Source organism: Ictidomys tridecemlineatus, chromosome 11 (genome assembly GCF_052094955.1).
Source record: "Ictidomys tridecemlineatus isolate mIctTri1 chromosome 11, mIctTri1.hap1, whole genome shotgun sequence".
Lineage (NCBI taxonomy): Eukaryota > Metazoa > Chordata > Mammalia > Rodentia > Sciuridae > Ictidomys > Ictidomys tridecemlineatus.
Genome location: NC_135487.1, coordinates 127,447,181 through 127,469,012, shown reverse-complemented (window position 1 = coordinate 127,469,012; position 21,832 = coordinate 127,447,181). Strand labels below are relative to the sequence as shown.

Here is a 21,832-nt window from a genome sequence, read left to right as displayed (position 1 = left end):
CAGGGGCCCTGGGAAGTAAACATCTCCACCCACACCACCCCCTTACAAGTAGTGACAGTGGTTTCAACCTGCCCTTTTGCAGATAAACAACAATGTGTCCTTGCCTGGATTTTAAAGTCATTTTATTAACCCAACCGTACAAAAAAACCCCACGACCACATCTCTGCCACTCCACTTTCTTCCAAAAAGTAGTGACGTCTACACTCCCCAGGAGTGGTTTACAGCTGTGGAGAGGGAGGCATACAAAAGTAGCAACAGGGGAGAAGCAAACAGAACCACAAACACAACACAAAGCTGGGGTGCCACCTCCACTGTTTCGGTGTGGGGAACACCAGCTTAGAGAAGCCCGAGGCCCACCCTCTTCCTCATAGCTGCAAAGGCTGTGGGCTCCACCAGGCAGTATCTTCCCTCCAGGTGCAGGGAGCAGAGAGAAGTGGGAGTAGGGACCAGAAGGTAGCCTTTGCCACCACACCCTGAGGGCTAGAGACCACAGACCACACTCCCTTCCCCGCCCTTTTGAGGAATGCACACAGGAGCTGTTAAGGAACAAAAGCAGCCAAGAGGGGCTCCTGACCACGCCCCAAGATCAGGGCTGGCAGGCAGTGCTTTAAAAAGAAAACAAAAACAAGCCCAGTGCAGGACTTTTGGCTGAGACTAGTGAGGACTGCTAGATCACCAGGCCCAAGATGATACCTAATAGCAGGAAAGAGAGAAGCAAAAATTTCCAGGCTCTCCTTCCTTTTAGTACCGTGGCATTGAGAATCCTGCTGACTCCTCCTACCCCCAAGGCTGTGACAGGGCCTCACTAGGATGCTCCTATCCGGGAGGAAATGAGGTATAAGGTCTTGGTACCTTTCCAAGCTTTCCTCCAACCAAACCAGGGAGGCAGGGGTATGAGGGCGCAAAAAGCTGAAGAACAGCACTGGGCTCAATGTGCAACAGAGGGTGGGCCAGGGGTGCCAACAGAGTCCAGACTCCAGGACAACCCAGACTTCAATTATTCTGGTCCCTCAGACCACGTGTCCCAATTTTTTTTTTTTTAATTTTTGGCAAAAATATGGTCATTAAGAGAAAAGCATGGGAAGCTGAGACCAGTGACTTTGGTATGAGGAAGATATGTCCTGACAGCACCTCTTACCTACTGTCATGAAGCCCCAAATCACCAAGAAACTGCCCTAGCTGGGAACGAGATTCAAGCTGTTGGTGCTGAGGGAGGAGGAGCTGGACAGGTCTGAGAGAGGCAAAGGGGAAGGTAGAAAAAAGGAGGAATCCCCATTTATTCCCTAAAGAGGTCTCCCAGAGCCCATGAAATGGCTGTGGCAGGGATGGGAAGAGACCGGCTCCTCAAGCCAGAAACCTTCAATGCTCCACTCCAAAAACTAAGGCTAGAGCTGTGGGGCGAAACAGGGGTGTCAGGCACAGGTGTTAGTTATCCATCATAGGCAGACAGGACACTCTTGCCCTCCTGAATTTCCTGTCCCCTTTTCTCTTGCAGTCACATCCCTAGGCTTCCTAATAGCCACAAGAAAAGCTGGCTCTGCTCAGCAGGGCTTTGGTTTCCTGGATCTCCGTAGATCTTGATGTGTTGTTTCCAGAAAAGTGAGCAACCCAGGCTCTTCTGCCCCCAGGAACCATCAGGTTTCTGCTCCGTGAGGATGGGGAACCAGCGGACACGAGGGCCAGGAGCCAGACAATCACCCTGGAGGAGCAGGAAGGGACATGTGCACTTCCCTGGGACCACCTCGCCAGTGTCACCCATCATTAGCGGCCACCAGCTGCCCCATGCCCTCGCGGATGTAGACAGACTGGATCTCCTTGGTCTTGAGGCAGAGATCACAGGCCCAGACAGCAGAGGCCTCGGTGGTCAGCAGCCCATAGGCGCTCTCAGTCATGCCTGTGCACTCGCGATGGAACCACTTCTGGCAGGAGGCCTCACACAAGATAGCATCCTGGTCGTCATTCACCTCGCTCCGACAGGCACCACATGGGTACACCAGGCCTGGGGGAGGCTGGGGCCCTGAACCCCCACCTGCCTTGCCAGGGGGTGCTAGGCTGTTGGCATCCGGAGTGCCGCCACCCCGCCCACTGCTGTTTGGGGGGAAACTGGGCTGATTCCCATTAACAGCAGCAGCTGGCGAGCCCGAGTGGGGCTCCTGGGGAAAAGCAGTGGGAGCAGGTGGATTCAAGGGCTTCCCCCCATCCTCACCACCAGGGCCAGGAAAGCCAGGGTCTGGACCAGGGAAGGGACTTGTATTGGGGGGCAGGCTGGGGAGCCCCTGACCAGGTCTCTGTAGAGGAGAAGGGCCAAAAGGCACACCTGGCTGAGCAAAACGCTGGGGGAGAGAAGGAGGGCCCAGCTCCCCTCTGGGAGGCTGTCCCATGGTGGGTGAGATCATGGTGCCAAATCCCCCCACTGGCATCATCTGCCCACCTGGAGGGCTAAAGTTTTGACCCAGAGGCTGGCTGAAGGGTTGACTGGGAAAGTTCATGTTGCCTGGGGGTGGGTAGCCAGGGCCCTGGGGGGGCATGTTGAAAGCAGGTCCCATAGGATTAGGAGGAAAAGGGGGGGGTTGTCGGCGAAGTGTCTGGGGACCCCCTCCACCCCCAGTGCCATAGCCTGGGGGTACCTGGCCTGCCATGCCCCCTTGTACACGGAAGCTTCCAAAGGGCACAGGACTGCCGAGGAATGGAGGGGCTGCGCCCCCCACCTTAGGGGCTCCGAAGTCATCCTCAAAAGGGTTGGATGCAACCAGATGATCCACCATGGGAGTCGGGGGTGGTGCAAACTCCGTCAGATGTGAGTAAGCAGGACCCTAGTGGAGAACAGATGAGGAAGAGGGTCATGAAGGGACACACAGAGATAAACCAGGAGAGTCCTACCAACAAACAGAACACACACTTTGGAGATTGATACTGACCAGCTCAGGTCTAAAATAAAGATGCGTCTTAGCATGCAACTGAAAAACACAGGGTGGTGAGCAGAGCCATCACAGCACCGTGACTGCTTTGAAAGAGAGCAGAAATCCCAGCTTTGGCCCTGAAGTAGGTATTTAACTTTTTTTAAGCCTCAGATTTCTTATCTGTAAAAAAAAAAAGACAATGCCTACCTCCCCAAACAAAAAAATGTACTTCAGCACAATCCTGGCATTTAGAAAGACTGATAGTGATGGAATTTATGTTATCATCATCCAGGACAGGAAAAATGAGGGAGAGGAAGGTTGTGACCCTGTCCAATAAGACCTTTGATCAAATCATTCTTGGGGGAGAATATTTCCCATGGAGTTTATTATAAGGTTGAGAGAAAGGACTAGAAACAGAACAGACAGTTTTCTCTTCTCCCTGCACCTAACAGAAGACCAAACATGGAAACAGAATAGACACAGCACCCCAGGGGTTGCTGAAATTACCCACCAACAATGGTAATTCACCTGAGTATTTGACTTTCTTCGCTTCTTTTCTGGGCTCTTCATTTGCAGACCTGGAAGAGCAGCAAAAGAAGAGGCAAGCAAGTTTCCCTAAGGTTTTTCAAACTTTCTTCCTCCCAGGAACTGCTCTAATGTTAATTCAGCATATACTCGTTTATTTTAGCAAATATCAATGAGGAGTCATACGAAAAATGAATTCTATGACCATACTCTTGAAAGACATGCCAGGTCTTGATATCACCCTACTCCAAGACTCCTGATATCCCACGTGGCTCCAAACCCCAAAGTACATCCCCGACACCTGCCCCCATCCCCGGAGGGCTAAACCCGCTGATCCTCTGACCAGAGCCTCCCAGCAGGCCCCGAGGCCCGAGGCCCACCCACCACCACTGACCCTCCCCTCGAAGGTTCCCGAGTCCGGGCCTCCCGACCCCCGCCCCCTCAGCGCTCTCACCGGCCTTGCCCTGCTTCCTCCCGGTGCTGGGCGGCGCAGGGGGCGGTGCGGGGCCGCCACCTCCCTCCAGCTTGTCCGGTGGGGGCGGCGCCGAGGCGGCCATGGAGTGGGGGACTGGGGTCAGCGGCGGAGGGGGGCGGAGGCGCCCTCAGGCTGCACCATCGCCGGGAAGGGGCCTCGGACAGCGCTGGCCCCCGAGCTGCAGCAAGCCGAAGACGCGGCAAGGGAGAAGCGCCTTCCCGGAGCGCAAACTGCGCGCTCGCTCCAGATTCACCGCTCGCCGCCGGCGGCAGCAACCGGAACCGGAACTTGCCTCGGCCGCCACCACCTTGCGCGGCGGGGGGGGGGGAGCACTGACTGGCCGGGACCTTCCGCCCGGGAGCCCCGGCGGGAGGAGGTCGTACGCGCCACGACTCTAGCAGAGGGCGCTTTCCGTCGGAGGAGCAGCCCTGGCCAGCTCGCCCAGGGCCGGCAGCGCTCCTCGCCTGCCCCTGCTGCCGGGCCATACCATCCGGGCGGGGGCCGCCGAGGAGCACGGGCCGGCCCGGCCTCGGGGAGGCAGCGGAGGCGTCCGTCCGGCTGCCGCTCGCCGCGGCCGGCCCTGCGGGGACCCGCACCCTCCGCAGACACACCCCCGGCCGGCCGGCCGCGCCTCCCCGCCTGTCAACGCGGCAGAGCCCCGGCTTCCTGCACGCGGGCGTCGGACCGAGCACGGCCCGGCGAGGCCAGGTGGGGCTGCCCGCGACCCCGCGCCGCCCAGGCACCGCGGCAGACAATAGGCCTTCCGAGGCCGCAGACGCCGAGGTAGAAGAAATACGGACTTTAATGAAGACTTTCCCTTTGGTATAACTGAGACCCGTGGAAACATCCAAACAAAAAGAGGCGGCGGCCAGAATTTAACAGTGATCCTCCCGGATCCCCACGGCCTGGAGAGCCCGCAGGGCCGGCTTCCGTCCGTCTCTCCAGGTCGCGCCTAGAAGGTGCTCCACACCTGGAGGTTTTAAGCTACCGCTTCGTGACATTGTACCAATACTCAGCCACACTTCCCAGCCTCACGGTAAGGGACCCAAACTCAGTCCCAGGACTAAATCAGTTTCTGCTGCAGGTCTTACATTTAAAAAAAAAAAAAATGCTCCCAGTCCTAGTTACCTCTGAGAAAAATGCCAATTGTAAAAGGACTTGGAAAAGTCAAAGAGGTGATATATAAATGTAATCGATTATCATCATTTTGTGCTCAAAAGCCATGGAAATCAAGATTAGGAAAATAAATCTACAGCCCTAAAGTATATGCATATAAAGTAAAAACAGTTCCAAATCTACAGATAGTATTTGGGGATTGTCCAATGCCTTAGAGTCTTAATACCCCTGTTCCCGCCTCCACAAAACCCACCTGGGTCAGTTTACTGTATGTACAGGAGGCCCAAATTCAGCCACCCACACTGCCACAGCACTGCCACAGATGGGGAGGCAGGGTGGAGCTACAGGACGAAGGGCTACTTTGGCTGTAGAGTAAAACATGCATGCAACAGAGAAAAGGCGGAGCTTACGAAATGTATATACAGACCCCTTGTGGGAGGGGCCCGGCCAGGAGGCACTGAGCAGGGAGGGGTCCAACTACCCCCTGGCCGGTAGGGGGGTTCTGGAGCAATCTCTAAGGGTTTTGTATCCCCAGGGAGAGGGGACACAGCTGCCAGCCCTGCCTCTGTTCTCCCATCCCAAACTGGAGGGATGCTGAGCAAGAAGAGGGCAGGGTTCCAAAAGCCAAAAAGGTGTCAACACCCCTGTCCTTGAATTCAGGGGCCTCTTTGCATAAAATATCTTCAGACCTAGGAGATGGTCAAAGGCACAAAGTTTAAACACTAGGGCAGAGGGGGACTGAGAGGGGTCAGGGGTACCCTGAAGCCCAGGGTGGACCAGAGGTGTGATTTGTTTCCGCTTCCCCAGAAGGCTGATAGCTTCGCTGGGCTTATCACCACAGGGCGTGTTCCATTACAAGCACCTGCCTTCTTGAGGAAGGGAACATCAGATTGGCACAGGAAAGGCCCAGGCAAGGAGGCCACTCTGTACATTAATACTTTGGTGAGGTTTGGGGAGAAGCAGGGCTCTACCCCAGGCTCCTGACAAATCCTCCCTCAGCTGGATACTAAACCCAGAGTCCACACTACACCCAGCTCCTACCCAAGGCCAAGCCCCACAGAACACTCCCAAGTGAGTTCCTGAGAGTTGGGAAGGAAGGTGGAGGGGGTTGGAGAGCATCTTCTGGGAGAGAGGCTGGGAAGGATCACAGTTTCCGCTCCACAGGTTGCTGTAGACATAGTTCGCTGCCCGCAGAGATGATGGGCAAATGATTGTCCATGTGATAGCTGATGAGATGACTGACACTCTCAAAGCGGTGATCCTTTGTCCGAACCTGTGAAGGAAAAGGGTCAGTTCAATGAAGAGTCCAGGAGACCTCTGCCCACAAGGTTGTAGAAGATGGAACAGTCAACAGGTCTGAGAAAGGAGAAGATGGGGGGAGGGAGCAGAAAAGATGTCACCCCGAATCATTAAGGCTTTTCTACAAAGAAATGGATGGATGGGAATGCTTAGGTCAATTAATTGGGAAAAGGTGAAGGGGACACCACTCCACAAATCGTGAAGCTGAAGGACCTGGAGGAAGTTGGCATGTCTCAGAGGAGGATATACCATACAAAAAAAAAGCTGAGATTGCTGTAGAAAAGAAACCAAAGCTTTGAGGAGAAGGGGGACAATGGACTGAGCACTGAGTCCACAGGGAGCTGGGAAGGTCCCTAGCTCCTCTTACAAGAGGAAACTTGGCATCTAGCGTCTACCATCTAACACTGGACATCACAACCACTCCAGGGTGGTTTCCCTGCAGGGGCTGGGGGTATAGCTCTGTTGGCAGAATGCTTGCCTCACATACACAAGGCCCTGGGTTTGATCCCCACACCACAAAATAAAAAAGAAAAGAGGGGTGCAGATAAGTATTTTCTAGCTCTGACAGGCTTATGATCTGAGGATTTGAGGACTGGCCAAGACTGGAAGAACACAGCTCAGACTTAAGGACATGAGAAAGGACGGAACTCTAAGCCACAGGAGAGGGATGCCAGACACCTAGAGGAGCAGGGGAGGTCCACAGTGAGCTGCCAGCCGGGAAAGCACTAGAAAGCAATGAGGGAAGAAAGGAACAGGAATGCACGGAAGGACACTGTATCTCCCTTCTGCCCCACCCCGTACAATTCTGCCACACTCACCACACCCTCAGGATCCACCAGAAGCAGGTGCTTGGGCTGCCCATTCTGCAGGCCAGTGAGCACGTACTGGCCAGGTGTGGTCGTGCTCTCTCGCACCAGGAAGTCCCCGTTGAGCTGAAGCAGCGCCTCTGCCTCCCGCCGATTCAGCTTCCCATGGAACCAGGGCTCCCCTCGGAGTTGTTCAGCCATGGACATGGACTGGGGTTGGGGAGGTACCCGAAGGGCGTCTTCAAAGGGTTCTAGAGGATAGAGAGAGGGTTAGGGTAGGTGGCTAGCCCAGCACTCACCTGGACCTAGACTGTCAGGAAAGGAAGCAAGAAAGCAGAGAGTGGATTGGCAGAAGAGGAGCACTCCAGCAGGAAGGTAGGGGATACAAAAACAGATACACTCACTCATATCAAAGAGGTCCCGGGGTACACTGCCATTGACAGCAGGATTGGGGGGCCCAGCCCCACCCCCTGCTTGCCGGGCCTTGTCTAGGTTCTGCACATTGACATAGGAGGGATCATCGAAGAGCTCTCTACCTGCTGAGGAAAGGGAGGCTCAATGTGACCCTGCCCTGCTCTTACACCCTTGGCTCTGCCCTCCTCAACCCCCCCTTTGTACCTGGGCAGGGGGGTGGAAGTGGTATCTGTTTGCGGACTTCTGGGTCTCCCCCGGCAGACTGTCCGACAGGCTGCAGGGATAAAAATCAAGTGAGATCAGAGATCCTCACTCCTACTTGAGCCCAGGTGCCTCCATCCAAATAACTTACCAGTGTAGCTCCCAGGTGGCTAGAGGTCTGGACACTGGGTGGAGTGGGGCGAGCAACTCCTGAAGGGGCTCCTTCCCGAAGCCTCATGTCTACCACCCCCCCTAGAGGGGGCTCCTTCCCCGGAAAGTCATTATAGTACTGATGGTCGGGTGGCTCTTCCTCCTCCTCATCCCAGGCGGAGCCATCAAAACCAGCCATCCTGAGAGAGACAGGACAGAGTGAGGAGACGGGTGTAAATGTGTGGTGCCTGGGGAGCCACACTAGGATAACAGAACAGTGGCCACATATTGGGCATTTACTGTGGGTTGTGCCTAAGGTTGGGTGTTATAAACCCCATCATTTCATCCTCCTGGCAACCCTGTAACCTGATACATCTCCTTCCCTAACTCTGCAAAATGAGGAAAATGAGAATCAGAGGTGAAAAGATTTCCCTGAGGACTCACAACTAAGAGGGAGTACAGCAGAGATTTAAATTCTGATGTTTTTTAAATTATTATTTGTTTAAATTCAGGTTTGACTATAAAGCAAGTTTGAATATTAAGCTATGCCCTCGATTATTACAGTGTCTCCCAGGAGAGAGGGGAAGCACTGTGTAGCAGGGTGGGGCTGCTCCAAAATGGTTCAACCTCTCCAAAAACAACCTACTGGCCTCCTGCTAATCCCATGGAGCCTGATGCAGGAAAGGCAGGGATCTCAAAAAAGGAGAAAGAGCCTCCCAGTCCAAACTCTTTTTTTTTTTTTTTTTTTTTAAAGAGAGAGTGAGAGAGAGAGAGGGGGACAGAGAGACAGAGAATTTTAACATTTTATTTAGTTCTCGGCGGACACAACAACATCATTTGTATGTGGTGCTGAGGATCGAACCCGGGCCGCACGCACACTAGGCGAGCGCGCTACCGATTGAGCCACATCCCCAGCCCCCCAGTCCAAACTCTTGGTGGCTGTTAGAGGCAGAAAACAAAGGATGGAGAGGCAGGCAATGATGGGGATGGGCCAGAAGCAAGGAGACTGGAAAGAGAGAAGTCCACCACAGAGAAAGAGATGCCGTTGGGAGGAGCGGAAACGTAGCACCACCATGGGAAAGAGGAGGCAGACTGGTCTTACAGCAGCCAAGGCCTCAAAAGACTTTCCTGAGGGGCCACCAGAAACATAAGAATGGCAGGAAGTGCGAAGCAGGGGCCACAGGTTATTTCCTTCCCTGAACCTTTCAGAGCTCAAGTGTGGGAGGAGCAGACCCACTTTTCCATTCGCAGTCTGGGGCCCGCTGGCTCACCTGTCATGAGGGGTGACCAGCTTGGGTGGGTTCCTGAGGTATTGTTTGAAGCGCAACTCGAAGGCCTGGCCAATAGTGCTGATGACATCCTGGGCGAGCCCTTCTGGACACTCCAGTATGTGACAGGCTGGGGGCACGGCAGAGGCCATCAGTGAGCTCGAAGGAGGTGTGGACAGGGCCCCCATCCTCCCAGCAGAGCCCCTATCAGTTCCTCTTAGTCAGAGCACAAAAGGATAACCCCAGGTCCTGCTCACCTTCCTTACTGACAGCCGGCCCCACCCAGTGCTCCCCACCACGCCTCACCTCTCTGATTCACAGGGTCTTTGGCAACATAGGCGACATACTCGGCTGTGTCCTGGGGTGGACAGAGTCAGAAGAAGCTAGTTAGCTAAATGTTACAACTCCATCCTGGCCCTAAGATTCAGTCCTTTTCAGATATTCCCACAATTCTAGCACCCCACTTCTCGAGCCAATGCCTTCCCAATCCCTAGCCCTTTACTTTTCTCCCCCAACCTTTACTCTGTTCCCCAACTCACCGGATCCCCGCCGGACGCAAATGAGATAGACTGCATGTGGTGGTTGGCAATGATCTGAGGGTTAGGGCAGGGGACGGAGGAGGAAGGGAACGACGTGTCAGGCAGCCTCAGGACTCTCAGTGCCCGTACCCCTGGCCCAGAACCCTGGAGTCCAAGTCTCTTTCTCTTGGCTTCTTACCCCATGTCCTCCTAATTTCTTCCTTTCCTACAATCCTGCTGCCTCCACATCCTCTCACCTAGTTTTGGTCTCATCCCTAGATCTCCCTTGGCCCTCCCCTCAGTGTTTCTGGTCCCCCTGCTCCACATCACCAACCTGTTTGCAGTCTGCGGCCATGAGATTGAGGCTGCTGGTGGAGACGGTGAGAGTGATTGGCATTCCAGCAAATTTCAGGTTACTCCTCCCCAGGATAGAGCTGAGTGGGCGGCTGCAGGGCTAGGGAAGGGCCCAGAGTCTCAGAGGGCACCCACACCAGGAGAGCAAACTCCTGCCTCAGCCTTCTCCCACACGTTCTGCCCCTCCACGTCTCCCAGCCCCGCTGACCCCACATACCTTTCTCCTCCTTGTTGCCCCCTTAGCACCCGGCACAGCCTCACACACCAGACTGATGGCCTCCCTGGGGAAAGAGGGGTACTCAGACCCACAGCATGCCTCCCATCCAGCTGGGGCTGCCATGGGGCTGGGGGAGGGGAAAGCCAGGCCAGACTCCCAGGGCACTCCAGGCTCTTTGTCGTGGTGGATTGAATTAAGGGCCTTTAATATTTGATGACACTGAAGGCCGCTTCCTGGCTGATTGAGTTAGAACCTCAATGGGTATCACCCCACCTCTTCCCAGCTACCAAATGTCCCATTCCCTAGCCAAAGGCAGCAGCAACCTTCCATCAATTTCCATTTTCTACTTCAACTCAACCAACTGTTTCTGCCACCTTCCCCACAACCCCCAAGACTAGGTAGGTAAGGAGGTGCCATGCCAGAGTTGCCTCTTCGCATTCAGACTTAACTCCCCTAACTTTCCCTCAATCCTTTTCACCACCCGAAGCCACCACTAACACCACCACCAAGTGTCCCCCTTCCCGTGGCCTCACAATCCTAGGACTTCCACAATGCACGCCACTCCCCACTAACCTGGTGACCTGAGTCCGGGTATTGAAGTCAAGGGCACGCATCGACTGCAGGACCTCCACACAGCCCATGTACTAAGGGACGGAGGGGAGGACCACAGGTCAGCAGCCTCCCCACCCCCTTCCCACAGAGCCCTAAGGCTTTCCTACATAATCCTAAGGGAAGTGAGGCTGAAGTAGTCTGCCCACTACCTATGGTTACAACCCACCAAGCACAATCCACAGAAAACATGGAGAAAGAGAAAGGGCCAAGCTAGGAGGGCCTCATGCACTGGGGAATCCGGAGGGCAGTGACAGGACTGGGTGGGATGCTTTGACATCTCTAGAAAAGGAGAGGAGTCTGGAGAGGAGAATCAAGAAGTCACTCATTCCGACACTGAGAGCCTCTTGATGTGCCAGGCATTGTGCTAAGCAGGGTGGGGACAGTGGGGGGGGGCAGTGTCCAAAGAAGAAAGGGGACCCTGGCAGAAATTTTCCCAGATGGGAAGGGAAGGGGAAGAGAATCAGAGAAGGGGCAAGAAAGGTTTCCGAAACAGAGGGGGCTGGTGGAGAAGAGGAAGGGAGCCCAGCACAGCTGGAGTGAGCAGAGGAACCGCAGGGGGTATGGGAGGGAGTGGAAGGGAGGATGTTCACTCACCCGAACCAAGTAGGAAACCCCAGGTCCCATGACTTTGTCGTTGGGATGCAGCCAGCCCCTCGTGGGCTTATTGACAAAGCTCCCGTGGCGGGTCCACTCCTCGCCCCCCAGCTGGCCCCCTTCCACCCGAGTCCTGCGCCCGCCGCCTCCACTCAGCTTGTTCATGTCCTGGAGGAGGGGCAGGGGGCCTGAGTCTGGCATGGCTGCTCCTGTGATCCCCTCCCCATCCTCGGCTGCCCTTCCAGTCTCCCCCTTAGGCCCCAGGCGTCCCCCAGCCGGGTTGGCCAGCTTCAGGTTGCTCATCCGGGGAAAGAAGGAGCACAGGGTAGTGGGACTGTCGTCCCCAGGCAGAGGAGGCAGGATGGGCCCCAGAGACGAAGCTGATGGGGAAGGTAGCTCCTCCGGGGGGGTGGACCCTGAAGCCCCCTCCTCCAGCGATGACAGAGACTCATTCCGAAGTGGGTTGTACTTGGGCTTGGGGGGAAGGAGATCCATGGCTGGAGTTAGAGGGGGGCTGCTGCCCAGCCCGGCCCCCCTGCCAGTTCAGGCAAGGGGGCCAGGCAGGGGGCATTCCCAGGCCCTTAGCCTGGCTGAACCTCTATGGCCCAGGAGTCACAGGGGTCCTGGGGCAGGAGAAGGACAAGTGATTTCCATTCCCCCAGGTCAGACCCAGACGGTTTCGGGGCCCATCCCCACCAGCGTGGAACCTCTTCTCTGGCTAGGAGGAGAATAGGCTGGACCCGGAGCAGCCTGGCTCCTCCCCAGAGGCGGGGAACTAAGGAGAGAGACCAATCCCAAGGACAGTGCTGACTCACAGGCTCAGAGGGGCTGAGCTCCCCCAACCACCGCCCCAACCTAGAACTCCTGCTAGGGTAAAGCTAGCGACACCCTTCCCCTGCCCAGTGTAGGGCAGCAACTAGTAATCTGGAGAGGAGGAAAGTGGAGGTGGAAGGGAAAGATGGAGGAGTAGGGAGGAAAGGAAGGAGATAAGAGGAGGTCTGGATCAATCCAAACCGGACATGGGCAGGCAAAAGAGATCAGGAAAACAGGGGAGGCCAGCCGGGAATGAGGGAGGAAACAGACAGCTGGGGGTGGAAAGGGAGGGGATCCCGGGACTCAGCATTTCCCTTCCTGTCCAGGTTGAACACACACATTCCCCCATCCTCCAGCCCAGGCCACTTCCCACCACTACCATATACAGGGGGGTAGTGGCCCCGGGGAGCCTGGGCCATTAACATCCTTTGCAACAACAGCTGTGGACTGGGGAGAGGGAGAGGGAAACGGGGACAGGAAGGAAGTGGTCCCAGTGGATGCAGCATGGGCCTAGCGGGTGGGCAAGGCTGGTGAAGTAAGTGAAATAAAGTCCAACCTGGGTGGTGCCTCAGGGAGCTACAAGGCAAGAACTCCAACAAGAGGATATATTCAAGCCTCTTTCTCCATGCATGGCGCCTACCAACCAAGGAACAATGGCCCATTTCCAAGGGACCATTAGCAAAGTAAAATAATAAAGGTAAGAAAGGAGGATCAGAGCACTAAGAGTAAGGTAAACCCGTTGGGCCTGCCAGGTACACCCAGACCCCCCCTCTTGCAGGGCTTTCAACCTCACCAAAGTGTCCCTCACACTAGGGGAGAGGTCTGGCAAGGGAAGGTGGGAGAATGAAAGTTCCCAAAGAGAAATGCAGGCTACAGACCACTATAGATAGAGTGGTTGCAAGACAAATCTGTGTCAATAAGGACAGGAGAAAGGGGTGCCAAAAGATGAGCTGAGGCTGGACTCAAGGAACAGTCCCAAGCCTATTCCTGCCACCCACAACTTCCTGCCGCAGTTCTGCTTGAGGCCATAAAGGAAGTTGGAAAGTAACCAAAATACAAGTAGTAAAAGATACATCTTCCCCCAGGCTCATCTCAGCATAACCCTTAGGTTTGCTTCAGAGGATTAAAACAATCTATAAGAGTGAAATGATTAACACTAGCAGCACTTAAGGTATGTACCTTAACTCTCTCCACTTCCCTCAGTTCTCATCCCCGAGAGCCATGTCACTGCATTCCCCCATTCCTGAGAAGGAATTCTATTTGCTAAGGCCTCGGCTCTCAAACAGAGAATGAGGGAGGATTCTGCCATGGCTTCATGCTTCCAACACACACACAACCAGTATCCTCATCTTTAGAGATGAAGTGCTGTGTGAGACTGCAAGATCCAGAGATGGGAATGACCCAAAAGGTGTGGCCACTAGGAGGAAAAAAGGATGACTCCTGAAATTTGCACAGGGAGAAAGAAGATTGCCTGCTGGAGGTCCAGGCGATTGGGTATGTGAGGCAAAAAGCGCTTGTTGCTTCTCAGGCCAGCAGAGAGGAGGAAGGAGGGCGGGAAGTAGCAGGAAATGGCGAGGGCCTCTGGAATGTCTCCAGCTAGGAAGGCTGCAAACGGAGCCAGGATCAGAACCCGAATGCCCAGACCACAGCTTTGCCCAGGGGGAGGGGAAGACCCAGAGAAGGGGGACTGAGGGGTCCCTTAAAAACCACGAAATGGACACTAGTCGCTTCTCCGGGCTCCAAACCACCATTCCCGGGTGGAGGGAAACTTTGGCTCCCGTTGGCCCGAAAGGCCGCCACCAACAACCCGCCGCCCCACCCCGCCTCGGGCAGGAAGACCTCAGCGGTTTGCTGGTCCTAGGAAGGAAAATTCTGAGCAAGTGTCTCTCCCACTCTCCTACCAAACCCCAAGTTCAGCGCCCCTCCAGTGGACCCACACCTGGAGGTAATCTACTTGAAGGTAAGGGCAGAGAAGCCGGCCGCCTCTAGTCTCCCTCCCAGCCGGGATGGGGACTTCGACTTTCCACCTGGAGGAGCACGAGCGTCAGGAAACTGAGCCCGAGGCCCAGAGAGAGGAAGGACAGGGCAGTGTAAGCGGGAGACTGAGACAAGCTCTGCAGGCGACGACCTGGGTCCCCAGGGATCAATCTCTTAAGGGGGCGTGGGCCCCTAGACGCGCGCCTCGGACTTCCAGGCAGCCGAGCTTCGGGACGGTCGGACGTGGACTACGGAAGGGGCGGAGCCCCCGGAGGGGGCGGAACCCCCGAGTCACAGCTTCAGGAAGGTAATCCTTTGAGGAGCAAGCCTTTGCCCTCTCGGAACCTAGGCTTTGACAGACAGGACTTAGCGGAGAGTCGCTGTGAAGAGGCGGAGTTTTGGAGAAGTGGACGGACTAAAGAAGGGTTTCTTGTAGTAGGGCTTAGCAGCATGCCTGGGGGTGGGACTTCCAGGAAAGCTGGACGACAGGGTGGAGTCACGACAATAAAAGACAAGTCGGGGTTCGGGGAGACCCCAGAAGTTGGGAGGTGGGACTTCCGGGGAGGGGGTCTCAGGAGGCGGGGCTTACAAATGACGACCGGAAGTGGGGTCCCGGGAGAGGGGTTCCGGGGTGGAGGAGTGGGTCGCCTAACGAGTAAAAAAGTCAAGACTCACCAGGGCCTCATGGAGTCTCCGCACCGCACCGCGGGCCAGTCTGGTTGCGGATCACGCCACTGCCTGCTTAAGTCGCCGCTCTAACTTTCTCCCCTGCCCGGCCTCCCCGGAGAAACTTTATTACACTCACTTCCGGCCTCACTAACCCTTGACCCTCTACCTCACGGTCCCTCCTCACCCGTCCCACTTTCCCGAACCAGCCAATGGCAGCGCGAGAATGCTCATGGAGCAGTGATAGCCAATAAGATGCCTATTTTTGACCCAAGCTTGTTCTTCGGGAACGTGAGAATTGTACTCCAATAAGAACTCGAGGAGAAGCAAAATAAGCCAATAGGAGGCTTCAAGGTGGAGTTGTCCCGCCTTAAGCCAAACGGACCAATAGGAAGTGCGGGCGGTGTGTTTGAAAGCGAGGCCAAAGAGGGTGGGAGCGCGTGCTGCTGGGAGTTGTTTAGAGGTTGGCGGCGCGGTGTTGGAGGCCCGCAGGCAGAGCGATCATGTCGCACAAACAAATTTACTATTCGGACAAATACGACGACGAGGAATTCGAGTACCGGTTAGTGCCCGCGCGGGAGCCGTTAGCGAGGTCGTGAGCCTTGACAAATGAGGGCCCGAGGAGTTAGTCACTTACTGAGGCGACAAAATCGGCGCATGCGCGTGAGATTAACGGGATGGGTGTGCGATTGGAAGTGTAAGGCGCGTGCGCGAAGGGTGGGGGGCTATCCTACAACAATGAAGTGGAATTTGAAATCAGCCCTCTGTTAATTGCTAGCGTGGTTAGAGCGCTGACGGCCTTCACCTTCGGGGCTTCTGGGTCGTTCTCACGATTTTATTGGGCAAGTGGTTGTTAGACACCGTTCCTAATTGCACGTATCGCAGTCATTCCAAGTACCTAACGAGAGAAGCTGACAAAAGCGGAGCTGGAATTTCGTCCTCAGTGCTTGCGGAGTTATGAGAGAATTTGAGTGTTGTTTATTCACGGAAAAGGAAAGGGGTGTGGTTGTCTGGCTTGTGTTAGGAAGGGGACTTAGAAGAACTGAGGGGAACAAAAATGGGCGAAGAACACAGCAAGTACCTAGTATGGGCCTAGTAGATGCCCTTCACTTGAACAATTATGGAGCGCTTAAAGGTTTCAGGTGTGCTAAAGTGCAAGGGTAAGACATGGTCTCTGCTCACAAACCTAAAGATCTGGAGGCTACCGACAAACTCCATGCTGTGTTGGAGCTCCGGACAGGGTGTGGTGGTGGTGGTGGTGGTATACAGAACTTTCCAAGAAGAGGGAAGGCAGCTAACTGCCTTGGATGAGAATAGGAACGTAGAATTAGGAAAAGGAAAGTACCTCTTGACCGAAAGGCTTAGAAGATACTGGATATCCATCTGCCAAGGATGGTGAAGAAGATAGCCTTACATTGGATGCAGCATTTGGATTTGATAAAATCTAAGTCTATAATAATTCTGCATTGGAAAATGAAGAAAGACAAAGGATTCTACAAATGTTGGCATTATACCAATCTGTATTCATTGTAATACTTAAAACAACTTCCTCCACCAGTAGTGCACACCTGTAATCCCAGCTTCTTGGGAAGCTGAGGCAGGGGGCATTCACAGTTTACTGAGAAAGAAAATTCTGTAAATTAGTGAAATCTTGTCTCAAAAAATAAAAAGGACTGAGGATATTGCTCAGTGGTAAGGTGCCTCTGGGTTCAATCCCCAGTACAAAATAAATAAATACAACTTCCTAGTTTGTATCTTAGCCCCTTCTCAATTTTAGAGCAGAAAGTGAAAATCTGCTCTTTTCACCCAGCCTAGTTTAGGGCTTTGGACACTTGAGGAATTATGAGAGAGTTTGAGTGTTGTTTGGTATTTGTTGAAAAATACATAACCATCTTTATGCCCCCCCCCCAAAAAAAAAAATCTTGAACCCAGTTAACTTTGTCATTCTCAGCGCTTTCTACATCCGAACTATTAAATAAACTCTGTGCCAGGCATGGTGATACACACCCAAAATCCCAGTGATTAAGGAGAATGAAGCAGGAGGACTGCAAGTTCTAGCTCAGCCTGGGCAACTTAGCAAGATTCTGTCTCAAAATGAAAATAAAAAGGGCTGGGCATGTAGTTCAATGGTAAAGTATCCCTGGGTTCAATCCCCAGTATTACACACACACACACACACACACACACAAAAGGTTATAGCAAAATATTTGCACAGCTAGGAATAAATCACTAATTTCATCCCCCAAAAGATGTAACTCTTAGCAGCTTAGCTGTGGCATTTTGGTTTAAGTTTTTTTTGTCTATATAATCAATTGCTATACCATCTGAGCTACACCCTCAACCCTGCCTTTTGGGGGAAAAACTCTTATTAGTAGTACAGAGGGAGCACTTAGACTCAACATGCTTAATGAAAATGTGTTATCTAGTTTAATCTGATTCAGATCAGAATAATAAATTTCTTTGCATAAAGAGAGATACCTTTGGTCTGGAAAGCATGGAGTTCCCCAAATCTGATGGCATATCCCTTCAGAGTTAGGAAAATTAGTGTTTACATTTTATTCATTATGATGACTCTTCTACACAACACTTTATGACAGCCCTTTCTTCTCCACAAAGTAACTTCTGTCCCTTCCTTGCCAATCCTGCTTAAAACCCACCTGTAGCTATTAACACTGTACTCTTGTGGGACTCCCATTGTATTGTGGGTAATCAACAGAAGACTATAAGGACCGTGAAGGCAGAAAATACCTCTCAACAGTGCCTGGAAATTAGGTGCTTACAATGGTCTGTCCATCTACAACTAAAAAAAAAAAAAATACAAATTAAAAAAAATTATTTTCTTCCTTGTCTTTGTATACATGCACTTCTCTGACAAACTGTACCCAGTACTAACACTAATTCCCCATTTCCCCATATTTCTGTTACAGGCATGTCATGTTGCCCAAGGACATAGCCAAACTGGTCCCTAAAACCCATTTGATGTCTGAATCTGAATGGAGGAATCTTGGAGTTCAGCAGAGTCAGGGATGGGTTCATTATATGATCCATGAACCAGGTCAGTGCAATGGCTAAAAACAACTGCATAGAAGAACTTCTACAGTGAGAGAATGAAAGAATAAGATTGCATAACCCAAAGCAAATAGAGTAGAAGAGAATGATTTACTGAGTTCTTTCCCCTAACTATCTAAACAAACTTGAATGACCAAAAATAAGAGGAAGGGTAAAATATCTGAAAAGTTCAGAGATAACCTGCTACTGAAAAACCTTTAATTTAGTTAGCAGGTACTTTTTTTATTATTTTTAAAGACCACATATATCCTAGTTTTGGTCCTTGCTTGGTTCACCATCAGAAAGCAAATTCTTGGATGTGTTCCAAATAAGCAAAGGAAATTATATTTCTTGATAAGACACCAGACACCCAACTGCCAGGCAAAACTAATAAAGGACACCCCAGGGCTGTATAAACACAGCAAAAACTGATATTAACGGTTCTCGTTTTGGCAGTCAGGCCAGACTTCTGGGTCTGCTTCTAAGACCATATGCTTACATCTTAATTTAGTTATAAAGATCTGAGTGGGTGATAGCTAGCCGGTGGTGGGATGCAGTATAGGTTGTACATAGGATGGTGTGAGCTTTTCTCAGATTTCACTCACTCTTTCAGAACCTCACATCTTGCTGTTCCGAAGGCCACTACCCAAGAAGCCAAAGAAATGAAGCTGGCGAGCCACTTTGCAGCCTTGAGCTTTACCCAGCTGTCCTTACTTTCTGACATCTTTCTGATAATGTGATTATGTTGCCTTCTTGTTTTCCATTTTGATATTTAAAGGATATTCAATCCACTGTTTGAATGTGCTGGTGACTGCTTTGCTTGTGGAATAGAGCCACTGCTGCCCTGCATGAGTGCTCTGTGGACCACAGCCTTAGCTGGGTGTGTCCCCAGAAGCCACAGTGTGCTCTGTATCCAGCAGAACACACTTGGCAGATGGAGGGAGCATCTAAGAATCAGACCACGGCTGTTACAGGGATTGTGTGAACTTGCCGTTTTAGTTTTTTCCTGCTGGGTGTTGTATGTATGGTGACTTATGGATTTATGTTTCAATGTATTGGAAATTTTCCATTTTATTTGAGAAATCTGTTCAATGTTAAAAACCTTGATTAAAGAGGAAGTTTTTATAATCTAATTCTGTGATTGTAAGGCTTTTTTCCCCTATTCTTATGGTGACCATTATAAGTCAATATTGTGGTTATAATTATATGCCCTTGGGCTGGGGATGTGGCTCAAGCGGTAGCGCGCTCGCCTGGCATGCATGCGGCCCGGGTTCGATCCTCAGCACCACATACCAACAAAGATGTTGTGTCCCCCGAGAACTGAAAAATAAATGTTAAAAATTCTCTCTCTCTCTCTCACTCTCTCTCCTCTCTCACTCTCTCTTTAAAAAAAAAAAAAAAAAATTATATGCCCTTCAATTTGATAATGAAAATCGGCTCTGCAATAATGAGGTTTATTTGAGCATTCGGGTAATCTACTTTAAGCAGACTTGCTGTCAAACATCTGCTAAAATATATTTCATTCTAACTACAAGACTGAGACAGGTAGAAGTTATATAGGGACAGCCCCATCTCATCAAAACAAATAAGCTGTTTTGTACAGTGAGGGGTGCTTTCTTTAACATGGTCCCAATATTTGAAGGGCACACAGCAGGGTTAAGAGGCTGTCAACCAGAGACTACTTTGTGCTTTCATTCCTGCCTAAAACTGGCACACTTCTGACCTGTTCACTATGCCCATTGGTGGTTTTTTACTATTTCTCAAATTTGATTGAGCATAGAAATCATCTGGGTAACTGGTACCCACCTAAATTATCCTTAGAGACTGAATTAATTGGTCTGGAGTGTGTATTAGGTGATGCATTTCAAACAAAGTTGAGAAAACGGATGTAAACTGGCCATTTAAGAGAATATCACCAAATAAAAGCTCCACCCTCTAAAAGTAATAGTAGCATGTCTTCTATCCATTTAATCCTCAAATAGTTCTTCACAGTGCCAGCTTTGGATAAGCAGTATCAACATGGGGCTGGGGTTGTAGCTAGCAAAGTGGTAGAGTGCCTGCCTAGCATGTGTGAGGCATTGGGTTCAATTCTCAGTACCACTTGTGAATTAATAAAATAAAGGTTCATTGACAACTAAAAAATATTTTTTAAAATCCATCAACAACTAATAAGCTGGGCAAGGTGGAGCACACGTATAATCCCAAATGCTTCGGAGGCTGAGACAGGAGGATCGCAACTTTAAAGCCAGCCTCAGCAAAAACAAGGCGCTAAGCAACTCAATGAGTCCCTGTCACTATGTCTCACTAAGTAAAATACAGAATAGGGCTGGGGATGTGGCTCAGTGGTAAAGTGCCCTTGGGCTCAATCACCAGTACCAAAGGGGGGGGGACTAATAAAATAAATATATATATATATATATATATATTTTTTTTTTTTTTTTTTAAGAAAGAATTTTTTAATACTTATTTTTTAGTTTTCGGTGGACACAACATCTTTGTATGTGGTGCTGAGGATCGAACCCAGGCCGCACGCATGCCAGGCAAGCGCGCTACCACTTGAGCCACATCCCCAGCCCTATATATATATATTTTTTAAAAGGCATCAACATTATCTGAAAAGTTGTGAGAAATACAAATAATTGGGCTCCACCCTTGACCTATTGAATTCTAAGTTGAAAGTTGGGCCCAGCAATGTGTTAACAAATTCTCCTTGTGGTTCTAGTATTGTGCTTAAGCTTGGGAACTCACTACTAAATGACTGGAACAGTTTTTTAATTAAGGGTGATGTTTGTTTTTTGATACCAAGTATTGAACCCAGGAGCACTCAACCACTGAGCCACATTCCCAGCCCTTTTTTATATTTTATTTTGAGACAAGGTCTCACTGTTGCTTAGGGCCTCACTAAGTTGCTGAGGCTGACTTTGAACTTGGGATCCTCTTGCCTCAGCCTCCAATACACCTGGCCAGAGTTGATGTTTTTTGTTTTTGTTTTTTTTTTTTTTTTAATATTTATTTTTTAGTTCTCGGCGGACACAACATCTTTGTTGGTATGTGGTGCTGAGGATCGAACCCGGGCCGCACGCATGCCAGGCGAGCGCGCTACCGCTTGAGCCACATCCCCAGCCCCCAGAGTTGATGTTTTGAGACGGGGTCAAATGTCAAACCTTCATTACAACAAAAATATTTGATTGGGCTGGAGATATGGCTCAAGCGGTAGCTGTGCTTGCCTGGCCTGCAAGGGGCCTGGGTTCGATCCTCAGCACCACATTACAAATAAAGATGTTGTGTCCGCCGAAAACTAAAAAGAAAAATAAATAATAAAATTCTCTCTCTCTCTCTCTCTCTCTTAAAAAAAAAAAATTGGAGCATGTGACTTATGTCATTAGGCAAGTAAGTGGTGGTGTTTTTTTTAAAAACTGGAAAAAAATAACAAACCACAGGGTTTATTACTTAAGAATCTACGTATGTTTGGGTGGCTTCCCTTCACTTTTCTACTCCCGTAAACTGGGCTTGATATTTATCTTACACGATTTTAGAGTAAAATGAGGCCAGGTGTAGTTCAGCAGTTCTCCAAATAAATGTTAACTTTTACTAAAAACAGCCCAGAAACCAAAATGTGGTCAGCACATGGGAGCTGGAGAAACGCAAGTTTCTGGCCCACCCAAACCTGAATCATTATCTGCCAATTAAAACCATCCCCAGATGGTTCAAGTTATGAAGCACTTTTCTTTGCAACGGAAATGAGTAACCAGGCTGATGTAATTAAGACTCCAAAGTGAACACCTAAGGCATTCCCTCCCTATTTACTGTCTTTCCCTTCAGGACCGAAAACTGAGAGGTGACATTTGAACCAAGCATCCGGAACACCGTGGAGCAGGA

The 21,832-nt window shown here is 51.3% G+C and overlaps 3 protein-coding genes across 10 annotated transcripts; 1 reads left to right on the top strand and 2 right to left on the bottom strand.

Moving 5' to 3' along the window:
- Positions 1 to 105: 105 nt before the first annotated feature.
- Pygo2 (pygopus family PHD finger 2) lies at positions 106 to 4,546 on the bottom strand. 4 transcript variants are annotated; one of them, XM_078027464.1, is made up of 4 exons: positions 3,880 to 4,546; positions 3,429 to 3,478; positions 2,919 to 2,957; positions 106 to 2,813 (listed from the first exon to the last, which is right to left on the bottom strand). In XM_078027464.1, the coding sequence occupies exons 1-4, from the start codon at positions 3,980 to 3,982 to the stop codon at positions 1,752 to 1,754; spliced, it is 1,254 nt and encodes a 417-aa protein (XP_077883590.1). In that variant the 5' UTR covers positions 3,983 to 4,546; the 3' UTR covers positions 106 to 1,751. The 4 variants fall into 4 exon arrangements, with proteins under 4 accessions (XP_077883590.1, XP_013216663.1, XP_005331368.1 ...); XM_013361209.4 differs by having other exon boundaries at positions 2,919 to 3,080; positions 3,880 to 3,969; XM_005331311.5 differs by lacking the exon at positions 2,919 to 2,957.
- Positions 4,547 to 4,684: 138 nt separating this feature from the next.
- On the bottom strand, positions 4,685 to 15,080 carry Shc1 (SHC adaptor protein 1). 5 transcript variants are annotated; one of them, XM_005331314.5, is made up of 13 exons: positions 14,915 to 15,078; positions 11,450 to 11,617; positions 10,817 to 10,887; positions 10,244 to 10,307; positions 10,007 to 10,126; positions 9,694 to 9,747; positions 9,461 to 9,512; positions 9,158 to 9,284; positions 7,888 to 8,086; positions 7,740 to 7,809; positions 7,526 to 7,660; positions 7,134 to 7,372; positions 4,685 to 6,289 (listed from the first exon to the last, which is right to left on the bottom strand). In XM_005331314.5, exons 2-13 carry the CDS (start codon positions 11,612 to 11,614, stop codon positions 6,161 to 6,163), a joined length of 1,425 nt encoding a protein of 474 aa, XP_005331371.2. In that variant the 5' UTR covers positions 11,615 to 11,617; positions 14,915 to 15,078; the 3' UTR covers positions 4,685 to 6,160. The 5 variants fall into 5 exon arrangements, with proteins under 5 accessions (XP_005331371.2, XP_013216602.2, XP_077883589.1 ...); XM_013361148.4 differs by lacking the exon at positions 14,915 to 15,078 and adding an exon at positions 14,202 to 14,897; XM_078027463.1 differs by lacking the exon at positions 7,526 to 7,660 and having other exon boundaries at positions 14,915 to 15,080.
- A 201-nt stretch (positions 15,081 to 15,281) lies between these two features.
- Cks1b (CDC28 protein kinase regulatory subunit 1B) lies at positions 15,282 to 19,297 on the top strand. The gene is made up of 3 exons (XM_078027466.1): positions 15,282 to 15,467; positions 17,833 to 17,960; positions 18,567 to 19,297. Exons 1-3 carry the CDS (start codon positions 15,409 to 15,411, stop codon positions 18,617 to 18,619), a joined length of 240 nt encoding a protein of 79 aa, XP_077883592.1. The 5' UTR covers positions 15,282 to 15,408; the 3' UTR covers positions 18,620 to 19,297.
- Positions 19,298 to 21,832: the final 2,535 nt, after the last annotated feature.

Bases quoted from the DNA above. Each gene is read 5' to 3' on its own strand.
- Pygo2 (XM_078027464.1), bottom strand. From the start codon at position 3,982: ATGGCCGCCTCGGCGCCGCCCCCACCGGACAAGCTGGAGGGAGGTGGC. The intron at 3,479-3,879 runs GTGAGAGCGCTG...CTGCTCTTCCAG, and splicing joins GAGGAAGCAGGGCAAGGCCG to GTCTGCAAATGAAGAGCCCA. The intron at 2,958-3,428 runs GTGAATTACCAT...TGTGTTTTTCAG, and splicing joins GAAGAAAGTCAAATACTCAG to TTGCATGCTAAGACGCATCT.
- Shc1 (XM_005331312.5), bottom strand. From the start codon at position 11,944: ATGGATCTCCTTCCCCCCAAGCCCAAGTACAACCCACTTCGGAATGAG. The intron at 9,285-9,460 runs GTGAGGCGTGGT...CCGTGCCCCCAG, and splicing joins AGACCCTGTGAATCAGAGAG to CCTGTCACATACTGGAGTGT. The intron at 8,087-9,157 runs GTGAGCCAGCGG...TGTCTCTCTCAG, and splicing joins CTGGTCACCCCTCATGACAG to GATGGCTGGTTTTGATGGCT.
- Cks1b (XM_078027466.1), top strand. From the start codon at position 15,409: ATGTCGCACAAACAAATTTACTATTCGGACAAATACGACGACGAGGAA. The intron at 15,468-17,832 runs GTTAGTGCCCGC...TTTCTGTTACAG, and splicing joins GACGAGGAATTCGAGTACCG to GCATGTCATGTTGCCCAAGG. The intron at 17,961-18,566 runs GTCAGTGCAATG...TCACTCTTTCAG, and splicing joins TTATATGATCCATGAACCAG to AACCTCACATCTTGCTGTTC.